Below are 11,990 nucleotides of genomic sequence, written 5' to 3'. Positions count from 1 at the left end.
TACCCCCCCCAACACCACCACGAGCTGCGAAGTCTCGAGACAAAAAAAAAACAAGGAAACGGGAGATAAAAAGTGGCACGAGACATGATAGCACAGCATCAACCAAAACAAATACTTGCAAACGACGAGACACGAAACACACACAAGCAACGGCAACACGCACACGAGAGGAAAGGAGGGAGCGAAAAACGTTAGCTGGAGATGTCCTCATCACATACTGCCCCTCTCCCCTCCTCACGCATACACACAGAGAGGAGGGGGCGTGGGCGTGGCCGTGGAGGAGAAAAACAGCAGTGAGAACGTACAGAGAGGGACGGTGAAGAGACTTAGGGAGTCCGCAGAAGCATGAAGAAGAGACCTGCCGCCGAGATGGCTGACGAGGGCGGTGCTACTCCACTTAATTGTGTGCGCGAGGGTATCGCCCCCCCCTCCCACTGCGCCAACAACTCCCGCCTTGCCATCATCGGCTGCGACCATCGACCTCGGTTTCGTTTCATCGCGTCTTCATTCCACACGCAGCGCTCCATCCTCGCGAGCCTCCCTCACTTAATGATAATCTGTCCATCGTCCGCGAGCGTCGCTACAGCTTCCACAGGCCGCACACAGACCTGTACACGCTTGCGTGCCGGAGGGGAAGCACCAGAGAGAATAGATGGGAGTAAAATGCTCTTCAGCATATAATGTGAGCGGTAAGGAATCGCGCGCAGACTCGACGAGGCGCACGCAGGAAAAAAAGGTGGAGGAAAAACGCTTCGACTGCATTTCACTGAAGCGCACGCGAAGACCAACAGGCACCCGCATATGCATACGCATGCACACACAGACAGACAGACAGACAGACAGACAGACACGCCCCTTTGCTCGCACGTCCTCGAAAAGATTTACGCCACGGTCGGCCGCTCGAGGGGGTCTGCTTTGTCCAGCAACGAGGAGCGCAGTTCGCGATTCATGATACCACCGATGCCAAAGGCTGGCATAATACGACAGATGCGCAGAAGCGTCGAGGAGATGTACGTGCTCCGCATGCTGTCGGACAGATCTTTCAGCGAAAAGTGCGGGTACATCTGACGGTATCGAATAGCTGTGATGTGCATGAGCGTCGTCACGAACTGCAGAAGCGCCGGCGTCAACATCTGCGCTGTGTCGACGCATGAAATGGGCAGGCGCACCTTTCCCTCGTTTTCGGGAAGAATTGCGTCTGAGGCCTGCGGCAGCCGCTTCTGGTGGTACGCGTAGCCCGAGATCCACGACGCGACAATGGGCACGAACGTGAAGGCGGCCACGCACGTAAGCGTGTCACGCCCGCAGAAAAGGGCGCGCGTCAAGAACGGCACTGGCTTCTTCGCGCTGGACAGGTCTTTCGGATTGACCGGTGGCAGAGCGCGCAAGATGATGCTATCTTTCCAAATTGTGAAGACAGTGTTCATCACACCACTCACAATGCCTGCGGCCAGATTTGCATCCTTCTCCATACCGTGCGATTCGCAGTAGCTCTTTGCGAGGTTGGAGCCTATGTACGTAAAGCCGTACGTTGTGGCGCAAACGCGGTACACCAGGCTGCACTTGTTCTCCGCGCATGGGAAGAAAAACTTGTGAGGGCGGAAGAGCACCGTCGTGACACCCTTGAAGAGCTCCTGCGTGCTACTCGGGGAAACACCGGCCACCCGCGCCATTATACTGTAGTCGATTATAGAGATCGGAATAGCCGCCGTGAGGGCAACGGCGACCGCAGTAGAGCAGTCGGCTGCGATGGTCGCGCCAGAGAAGTTCTTTACTTTATGGAGAGGGGCCGGCTGCAGCGCCTTCCGCAGTTCTGCCTCCGTCATCACGAGCGCCGGCGACGTCGCCGGCGCTGCATCTGGCATTGCCATTCTTTTGTATGCTTTGCTGGAGAAGGGGGAGGGGAGAAGGTGAGATAAGGAGGGTGGGCAGGGTGCTACAGCTGCTTCGATTTTCCTGCGTACCTATCGTGTGCGATGCACGCGAGAGACACGGCGAGCAACGATGCTCACGCGTGTGCGTATGTGTTTGTGTGTGTGTGTGTGTGTGTTCGCGTGCGCGGGTTCTATGTCCTTCTGATTGGGTGCACAGCACCTTTTTCGGGGGAGAAAGGGAGGGGAGGAGCGACGTGGAAGCTGCGCACAAGAAACGGGGCGCAGACCGGGAGAGACACACAAAAAAAAAGAAGAGGGGTGGAAACAAAAGTTCGAATGGCTCCAGCGCGTGCGGCGAGAGCGCGGAAGTACAAAAAATAAAAAATCAAAACTACACGAGGCCCGACGGCTGGCAAGACACGCCCCCGCACCATCGAAGAGGCAAAGCACAGGTGCGTGCAAGGCACGAAGAGATCACGCGGAAGAGGAGCAAGGGGAGGTGAAGTAAAGCGAGGTGGGATGGATTGATGGTTGCATAGAGGGGGGAAGAGGTGACAGCAGCCGTGGTGCAGCCCAAACGCGCCTGGAACCCGAAAGGGCGAAAAGAGGTAAGCACACAACGCGGAGAAGACACTCATCAAGACCATCACGCAGAGCGCAGCGTCGCGTCCCATGCTGTGCACCAGCTGAGAGAATGGGGGAGAGAGAACCTCCTGCACATCTAATCGCGCATCCGAGAAGAGAAGGCATAGAGTATTTGATCATTGGTAGTACAATCACGCATGCACGCGTGTACAGGCACACACAAGCACACACATTTACAGACGCGTGCACCAGGTCGATCAATGTATGTGCACGCGTGTACACAACAAGCGTCAAGTTTAACAGCTGAGACTAGAGCACGAAGTGCGCGCGCACGGCAGCATCCGTCTCTCGCATGTGCTGCTCGGCAATCTCGTCTGCCATGAGCTTGCTTTGCACCATCTCGCGCATGCGGCCAATGCGAATCTCCACCTCTGCCGCCTCCATCGCGTGCAGCTCCTCTTGCTCCTGCAGTCGCGCCAGAAGGCTCTGAACTTTGCACTGCGCATCTCGCAGCTCTCGCTCAAGCGCAGCTTGTTGCGCCTCGTAGCACCCCTCCATGGCGTCATGGTAGGTCTGAACCAGGGCTGCAGTAGTTGCCTTCTCGAGAGGCCCTAGTGCTGCTGACCGCTCTAGGTGACGCACCCGTGGATGGCACAACAAATTCAACAGGCGCTGTCTGGTAGCCGCAAGGTCATCTAACTGCGGTGAGACATCGCTCGTCAGAGCGTTCGACACGGCCTTCGCCTTGTCCATCGGTGTCAGACACCCTTCGTTGAGCCGCGCTGGTGTGCATCCGGTTTTTACCGCGGCGGTCCAGATGGCTGCGAACGCCGCCAGTGTCTCGGCCACAGCATCCTCACTCTGTGTACCCTTGGTGCGATGCTGTTGCCGCGCCGTTTCTTGGGCCTCTAGCGCACGCTGCAGCACCGCAACATGGTCCACGAGTCCTGCCACGAGTTCCGTCGCTCTTTCTGGGGACGCTGGCGAGGATGCAGACGACTTTATTGATGATGTTAACCCAGTTGAGGCAATGCTCGCACAGATACTGGCCAGCTCATTGTTCGCCGCGCGCAGCTGCGCGAGTGTGTCTGCCAGCTCTTCGGCTAGCTTTGCCTTCTCCCGCGCCTCTGCCTCGAGAGCCCGTGCAGCCTCTGCACTGTCGCGCCTCGCACGCCCAAGAGCCTGCGCCAACTCGCTGCTATGCAAGCGAGCTGCAGCAAGATCTGCTTCCAGGGAGTCTATGCGCTGCATGCTGCCTTTACGCTGCGTCATCGTATCCTCAGCTGCGTAGCGCTGCTGCCGGGAAAGCTCCGACTCAACCTCTGCGAGAGCGCCGCGCAATTTCTGTACATTTTCCTCAGATGCCGCTCTCAGCCGCTCCTCCTCTGTCTGCGCACGCGTGGCACGGTCTAAGCGTTGCTGTACCAACGCCAGCTGATCTTCTGCGGCCGCCTGCGCCTGGCGCAACCGACGCTGGTGATTCGCCTCCTTGTCCTCCAGCATTGCCTCGCTGTTGCGAAGAGCGCGCTTCAGCTTCGCAACTTCGTCCTCAAAGGCGTCCTCAGCCTGCTTCAGGTGCTTCGCAGCCGCCTTGGCTCTCGCCTCTGCCTCTTCCTTTGCTTCTGCAACGGAAGCAAGCTCGCTCTTCAGCGCCGCGGCCCGCTGCGCAGCATGCTTACGCTCCTCGGCAAGCAAGGCTGCGATTCCCATGTCCCCGGTGGCAAGCCGGGTCATCTCCTCCACAGCGTTCTGCAGCGCCTTGGCGATGGCATGTAGAGCCGGAAGAAGCACCTCTTGCGCCTCGCCTTCGGCAAGCATCTCAGACTTTGGCATCTCTCTTCCCACCACCGCCAAGTGAAGCTGCTGACACGGCCCCAACACCTCCGTACGCACAGCATCCGTGGCCGCCTCCAGCACCACTTGCGGCATTTTAGCATGGTTCAAGGAGTTCAGCTTTTCGTCGGCCCGATCCAGCTCATCATCCTTGGCATGTTGCTGCTTGAACTGCATCAGCGACCTCTCCAAGTCGTCTCGGACGTTCTGCAGGTTGGTGAGCTCTTTGTGCGCCATCTCCAGAGCATGCGACAGCTCGGCCGCGTTCTTTTCCGCCGCCTCTTTCGCTTTCTGCAGCTCCAACCGCTCCGCATTGCCGTTGTGCAGCTGCTGCTCCAACTCCACCAACGCCCGTCGAAGTTCACCTGTGTTCTGAGTTTCGTTGTGCATGAGAAAGCGCTGCTGTTTCGCCATGTTGGCCTGCGTGTGCCGCATCGACTCGCACAAATTGTCGAGGGACTTGACAGCACGCACGAGAACGCTACATCGCATCGGCAGCGGGTGCTCGCTCGCAGGCGGGTTGCTGGCTCTGTACGACGAGGCCGCGGCGCTCACCTCCGATATAATGTCGTCGTCCTCAAACACAACGTCTGTGATCTGCATTGCCGTTTGCACGTCGCTACAGCGCTCCACCAGATGCATAATCATGGCGTTGCAGTCCATATCAGAGACATTCAACGAGGAGTCGAGTGTTCTGAGGGCAACGCTGCAGCCGCGTCGTAGCGCATCCAGCTCCTGCATACGGTACCCAATCTCCTTCTCCATATCCTCGGTCGAGTCTCGTGGGCCGGGCGGCGGCGGAGCCAGCACCTTCAGCGTCGAGGTCAGTGACGACGCGGAGCTGTCACGGTTACGCACAACCTGCTGGGTGAGATGAAAACCCTTCGTGAATTCCACCTCTGGCGCCACGGGTTTCTGTTTGCGCGGCAGGTGCCGATTCACTGACGACCCCGGTGATCGTCGCGAGGAGGTGGATTCGTTATACATAGAGTGCATGCCTTCCTCCATCGCTTGCAGTAGGGTGGGCATGGAGGCCCCGGAGCTGCTGCCAAGCTTTTCCTTGATGCGATCCACCAGGTGCGCAAGCTGCTCGCGTCGACCAGTCGAAGCTTCGCTCTCCTCCAAAGGCTCGAGAAGCCTCTTGACAAACACGATGCTTTCAGCGGTATTCTGCGCCAGCTCCAGCAGCAGCCGGGCTGCCTCGTTGTCTGGCACGTGCACCACATCATCCTCGCCGCCCAGCGCTTCGTATGCCGCAGCAACGGCAACCCGCAGTGTCACGATAGCGTTCTCCGCCTGGTTCATCTGGTGACGCACTTTCTCCAGCACCTCACTGGTAGCCCAGCGTGACACCGGCACTGAGATACTGCCACTGCACCCAAGCGGCGCGTCGGTATTGCCACTGTTGGTGGACAAATGCAGCGGTGTGCGCGGCAAGGAAAACTCCTCGCTGACGCTGGATTCTAAGTCTGCCGGCTGCGGTTTCGCCTTAGGCTTGACGCATCGTCTCGACATCAACAACGATGGACGTGGCACCGGCTGCTCCTCGGAAAATGTGCTTCTGTCGGTAACAGCGCTCAAAAAGTTTTTCAGAGCGGCATCCGTCTCTATACGCCTCGCCCGCTCCTTTCTCAAGGCCACTACCTTCGCACGTACACCGGCGACCACATCCTCGTACGTCAGCACCTTGCCCGCCTCGAGCACGTCACAACCGTCCTGCTGTGGAACAGGGAAGCTCACCTCCTCCAACTCCGGCATGCATTTCTCTTCAGCATTATGCTCTTCCAACACCTGCTTTACTCGCCGTAGCACATTGGCAACATCTGATACCTCGCTTGTGAGTTGCCGCAGACTGGTAAACAGAGGCCCGCACACCGTCGATCCACGCGAAGAAGGCGGCGACATCTCGCCGGGGTCTTCAATAATCACCTCCTCGAGTCCTCCGCGCAGCTTCTCCACCGCTGCCGTGATCGTCTCACGCGACTCGTTGTGGTCTCGCTCCACGTCCACCAGCTCATCCTCAAAGAGCTTGATGCGCTCCGAGACATCCGCGAGCTCCTCCCGCGACACTTCCACCGCTGCAGAAAGTGCGCCGACTAGACGAGCAGCGGCTTCCCAACGGCTTCGGCCCTCAACGGACCACCAGCCATCCTCCAGATCCGCAGTCACGACTCCGGCCTCTTCAACTGCCTCCCACAAAGTCACCAGCACCCCAACAGCCGCCTCACCTTCTCCCGCATCCATCGACGCCGCCTCACAAGTCATCTTGGATCGCTTCACCAGAGCGTCAACAGCTGACAGCACCTCGGAACACCTCGGAGTCATCTCTTCCGTCCATTCGCCAGCGTACGCGTCCGGCGGCACGCCGAGGGCCTGGGCGATGGCGCGCAGCCCCGCCGTCTCCTCAGCGCGGGCGCTCACCACAGCGCCAGCGCGCTCCGCTAGCTGTCCGGTTGTTGGCACGCACTCGCCGTCCCGCTCGCCAGCGTACGCGTCCGGCGGCACGCCGAGGGCCTGGGCGATGGCGCGCAGCCCCGCCGTCTCCTCAGCGCGGGCGCTCACCACAGCGCCAGCGCGCTCCGCTAGCTGTCCGGTTGTTGGCACGCACTCGCCGTCCCGCTCGCCAGCGTACGCGTCCGGCGGCACGCCGAGGGCCTGGGCGATGACGCGCAGATTGTTGAATTGATCATCGGTAGAATCGGGTGATGCCGCTCGATCTGCTCCGCTGGCCAGATGCTCGATAATGAGGTGGATATGACGAAGATCGGCAGCTTTGAGTGCCTCTGGCCACGGCATATCTATGATGTTGTGAAGGGGGGAAATCTGCTCGAGCGCGGCGTCTGCAACCTTTTCAAGGGCGGCATCATGCAGTGCGTCTACGGCAGCGCGCAGTTTTTCTAGGGACGCATACCCAGACTCGATCCTGCGGTGGTGTAAAGTGAGTAGGGCAGCGTCGTGGAGTTGCTCCAGGTAAGAGGCAAGACTGTCGAGGAGGGCGGCGGATGCGGTGGAGGGCCTCTTGAAGTTGGCCTCTGGAATCTGTATATCGAGTTCGTCCGCGAGCATTGCTGCCAAGGCTTGAACTGCCTTGCAGGCCGGAGTTGCATCGATGGTGGGCATCCCGGCGCTCGCCATGGCTATATCCTGCGGCCTGGGAAGCAGTGCAAGTACTCGCTTCTCAAATTCGGCGACGGCAGCCATCTTCGCGGCGCGGTGCTGCAGGCTCCTAGCGAGCTGGCTCACGGCATCGATGCCCTCTGGCGAGTCCGCAGTCGCTGGGTGTGCTGTGCTCCGCTCGCCCGTGTCGGAAGCAGTCGCAGCAGAATCGACCGGTGCGCCTTTTAGTGCTTCCTGCAGACGTGCAAACGGGCAGGCATGTATGGCGCCAAGCACGGATGCACGCGTTAGTCCTCGGGGGTGATGAGCGATGGTTGCACTCACATGCACCGCACGTTGGACGGGATCGACGGAAGCTGCAGTCACGCTGACGTGCGCGTCCGACACACGTAGAGCCTCTGCTATGTCCGCCGCGGCAGCAGCCGCAAGCGCTGCAATATCAGCGTCCCCCGCTCCGTCGCTCAGCTCAGGAACTGAGATTGTACGCACACAGCTTGTTTTCCACAGCAGCGCCTCCACCGCGCCGACTCTACTCATGTGCTCGCTTTCCGCGGCGGCAAGCTCCTCCAGCAGCTGAGCATAGACCTCATGCGCGGTGGACGCATCGTACCGCAACTCCGACGCCGGTTCGGGTGCGGCGTCACTCGTATACGCCGGAGGAAAGTCTTTGAGCCACTGCAGGAGTTGCTGTGTCCATTCGCGGTGCTCACTTGCCGCCTTCTCGCACTCACTCAGCAGCTCTTCGGCTGCGCTTGCTGCTACCCCGATGTGCACACCTAATGACGATACATCTGCTTCACTGTCGCCGATAGCATGTGGCGCAGCGATGTGGTGCGCGATGGGAAGGGCAAGCAAAACCTCCGGCGAGGGCACACCTGCGCCAGCGCCGTGTCGGAGGAGGGCTCCTACAAGCCGCCAAAGCGCTGTTTGCGTACCAGCGATACTGGCAAATAAGTTTGGCAGAAGAGAGTTCGTGGCATCGAAAGCAGCGCTGCGTAACCCGCGCGCGCCGTCCGCTCGGCTCAGCGCCGCGACGAGGCGAGCGTGGACAGCCTCGTGAGGAGCAGTCTCTGCTGTCGTCTCTGCGGGAGCAGCGGAGAGGCAAGGGTCGGATTTTGTCTCGACAGGCTTGTGAAGATCACGTTGCTGCCCGGGCACGACTTCACAAGCGTGCTTCGTGTAAGCCGCCCATGCCTTCACGGCCTCGTTTGTCATGGCGCTTGCGTTCGCTGTTGCCGTCATCGCGGTCGAATAGGCCGCCGTAAGTGGCTCACTCCCCACACAAGCAAGTGAGGAGGATATCAGCATCACCTCGCCAAGCAGTCCATTGCAGCGTGCCTGCTCCACAGCGAGACGCTGGTGAAGCTCCTGCGCAAGGCTCCCTATACTCTCTTGCGAGAGTGGCGGTACATAAGCGGCGCCTCCAACCCACCTTGGCCTGCCGTGTATTTCAGGACAGCGCCCAAGTGTCAACTGTAATGCGTGTACCATGTCTTGGATACATGGAGCGCCGATGAGCGCGTCCGCGCACGCCTGCAACACAGCTGGTGTGAGGGTGCTGGCCCACACCTCCTCCCTCGCTCTCGCTGCCACGCATGCCTCTGCAGCACCTCGAAGCTTGTCCACTTCACCAACGCCCGCTTCTTGAGCCGCGCGGAACGCCTCACATGCTGCAGCAGCGCTCGTCATCGCCGCCGAAACGACCTCATCGGTGGAGTCCGCCTTTCGAAGCGCCATCTCACTTCCGTAGAGGATTGCGGTCAGCAAGCGCCGCAGCGCCGCAGCCTCCTCGCATTTGCTGTCAAAGGCAGCCATAGCGTGCTGCAGGCGTGCCGTGAGGCGGCGCTCTACTTTGAGCCCATCTGAACCATCCGCGGTATGTTTCTCTGAATCCTCGGGGTCGTCATCATCGGCGCTAGATACCGCAGCTGCCTCGAGTGGGAAGGTGTCGGAATTAGTCGCCTCACTGGGTCCGCATGCGGCACTGCTGGGACTCGCGGCCGCCGCAGCTGCTTCACAGCGCGCTGTTACCCTCTCAAGTTCCCCCTGTACCGCTTTCAGAGGGCGAAACACGTCATGTCGGCATGTCAGGGAGTCTAAAGCGGTCACATAGGCCGCATACCGCTGCCTCTCACCCAGCAGATCGAGAATCCACGCTACTACGTCATGAGCAGAGTGATGAAGGTCGCCTACGATGGCTATCTCTTCATCTGTGAGCGGCGGCAGCGAACTGCTCTGTCGCGCATTTGAGGAGGCCTCAGCGGGGGGACAGCATCCAGCCACGTCGTCTCCAGCGGCGGCGGCAGCCTCGACGGCGCTCGCTGCATCCGTCGCAGGCCCACCGACCTCAGCAGCAGCTAGCGAGCTCTGGTTGCTGGTGCCCGCGCCACAAACCACTCCGGCCACGCCAAGCCTGTGAAGAAGGCATCGATGCAGCACAGAGAGCCACGATGACACCGCGGTGGCGGTTGGAGCAGACGCGGCAGCGTTTCCAGCAGCCTTCGAGATGTCTGTGGCTATGTGGGGAGCGTCAATCAAGTCTTTGAAGGCCGTCACGACCTCGTCCACCACATGATACAGAAGGGAGTCTCGATCCGTCGACAAAGAACGTGCAAGATCAGTGCTTCCGAGGCGGCGACCGTGCTCCGTGGCAAACGCGCTCAAGTGTTGTTGCACCAGAGCTGGCAGCGAAGCCGCCAAATCGCCTGCTGCACTCGTAGCGTCCGAGAGCTGGGCCTCTCCGCTGTGTGCTCGGCAAAGCTGGCGAGAATCGGATGCGGTGCTTAAGAGGCGTCCGGCACTAATGACCCCGCCGTACCCATCGGCGTCGGTTGACAGAGTCGCGTGGGACGCTTGTGGAGTGGAGGCAGACTCACCCTGAGTGTTAACCTGCGCAGAGGACGCGGCGCCGCCGGAAGAGTCGAAGGCAGCAGTCGATGATTCTTGCACCAGCGCAGCCTCGACCAAGGCTCGCACGAGGGCTTCATCCGCGGCCAAGTATCGCTGTCTATCCGCAGAAGCATCGGCGACTTCATGACCGTCGCCCCCGTTTTCTGCATCGGAGACAACGATGTCGACGGTACTGGTCAGAGTCCACTCACCCAGTGCCCTCTCAACACGCGCCGCGGCGGTGGCTGCATGAGTGTCAAGTTCTCTCCTCAGAGTTGCATTTTGGGCCCGCAGCACCTCCAACTCCCGCTCATATGCCGCCAACAGCACCTGATTTGCCACCGCGGTCGACTCCGCTGGTATCAGCGTTTCCGGCGCTGGGGCGGACGTGAAAGCCCGGCTTTTTGCCCTCTTGAAAGCTGTGCACAAAGCCCTCAGCTCCGCCTGCAAGGCGCGCATCATGCCGCCATCGCGCATCGGCACGCCGCTCGCGGCGTCGTCGCCGGCACTGCCCTCATCTTTGCTGCACACCGCTGCTACGGGAGAGGGAACGGTTGCCGTCGGTGCCACGTGGTGAAAGAGATCGCGCAGCGCCTGGTTAGCCTCCAGCACGCTGCGCGTCGCAGCCTCAATGAGCTCGATCCCCTCTCGCGCCTGCCGTTCCGCATCGACGAGCAGCGCAAGCCACTGTTCAGAGCCTCCTGCCTTGGCGTCCTCACCACCGGCAGCCACGTCGCCTAGAAGGCTTCCACGCACGCCATCGGCGGAGGTACTGCCCAGCGACGCAAAGGGCAGAGGTTGTGTGCAGCCCTTCCAGTGAGGTTGCCCGTGCTCGCTATCAGTCCATTTTGGCGCACGTGTGGTGGCGAGGCTGTCCTCATCTCGGCCGATCGGTGACGGCAAGCCCGGGCTGCTCACCAAGTCCGTGTCTTCTTCGCTTTTTCCTCCTACTACCGGCTTCACCGCCTGCGGAGGGAACACAAATTCGCTCATTAACTCTGAGCTGATGTCCATCGACATGGCTGCGGCGTTTCGATTCCGCAGCATGGGGTAGCGCACCTGCATCTCCTCCCAAAAGTCGAGCCACTTGCGGTGGTCCTCTGGATGATCGGTGCAGAAGACCGCAAGGCTGCGACGCAGCCTCACCGTCAGTGGGTCACGCATCACACACTCAACCCCAAAGTAGTAGTATCCGGCGAGGGTTTTGGCGTCGCAGGGGTCGCGTATATGAAATGCGTAGCGCGACTCCGCTGTGGTGCGGGACTCGTTGCGGTGAATCGTCATGCGACGCGTCTGCGGGGCGCCGCTGCCCATCACCTCCGGGTGCCTGTGTGGATGTAGAAAGTCGAACAGGATACGCACTCTCTCAAAGCGCGCCTCCTCCACGAGCCGGCTGCTATTGGCCCAACTACTGTACACGGAGAGGCGCTGGTCTTCGCACACGACCCACTGCGCAGATGCGTGCTTCTTCCCTGGGCCGTTCTTCCCCGTCACAAACCAAAGCTGGCCCTCAATGTGTTGGATATCCGGTGGGGGTGGCATATTCTCGCTCGAGATGGACCCTGCGCGAACCATAGATACGATGGACGGTGAGGCGCCACGGAAAGGCGACGTCGCATACGGGTCTGGTGAGGCAGGTACTTCCTCCTCCTCCGGCTCCTCGTGTACCGGGATACGGAGCGTTGATAGCAT

The 11,990-nt window shown here is 60.3% G+C and overlaps 2 protein-coding genes across 2 annotated transcripts; both read right to left on the bottom strand.

The window, feature by feature from the left end:
* Window positions 1–881: 881 nt before the first annotated feature.
* Window positions 882–1,871, bottom strand: LINJ_35_1470 (conserved hypothetical protein; the record flags this gene model as incomplete). Its single annotated transcript, XM_001468922.2, has 1 exon — window positions 882–1,871. One exon carries the CDS (start codon window positions 1,869–1,871, stop codon window positions 882–884), a length of 990 nt encoding a protein of 329 aa, XP_001468959.2.
* An 897-nt stretch (window positions 1,872–2,768) lies between these two features.
* On the bottom strand, window positions 2,769–11,990 carry LINJ_35_1460 (conserved hypothetical protein; the record flags this gene model as incomplete). The annotated part of the gene is made up of 1 exon (XM_001468920.1): window positions 2,769–11,990. One exon carries the CDS (start codon window positions 11,988–11,990, stop codon window positions 2,769–2,771), a length of 9,222 nt encoding a protein of 3,073 aa, XP_001468957.1.

This window comes from Leishmania infantum, chromosome 35 (genome assembly GCF_000002875.2).
Source record: "Leishmania infantum JPCM5 genome chromosome 35".
NCBI classification, from domain to species: domain Eukaryota; phylum Euglenozoa; class Kinetoplastea; order Trypanosomatida; family Trypanosomatidae; genus Leishmania; species Leishmania infantum.
The sequence above is the reverse complement of the archived record's forward strand: the minus strand, read 5'-3'. Positions and strand labels throughout refer to the sequence as shown.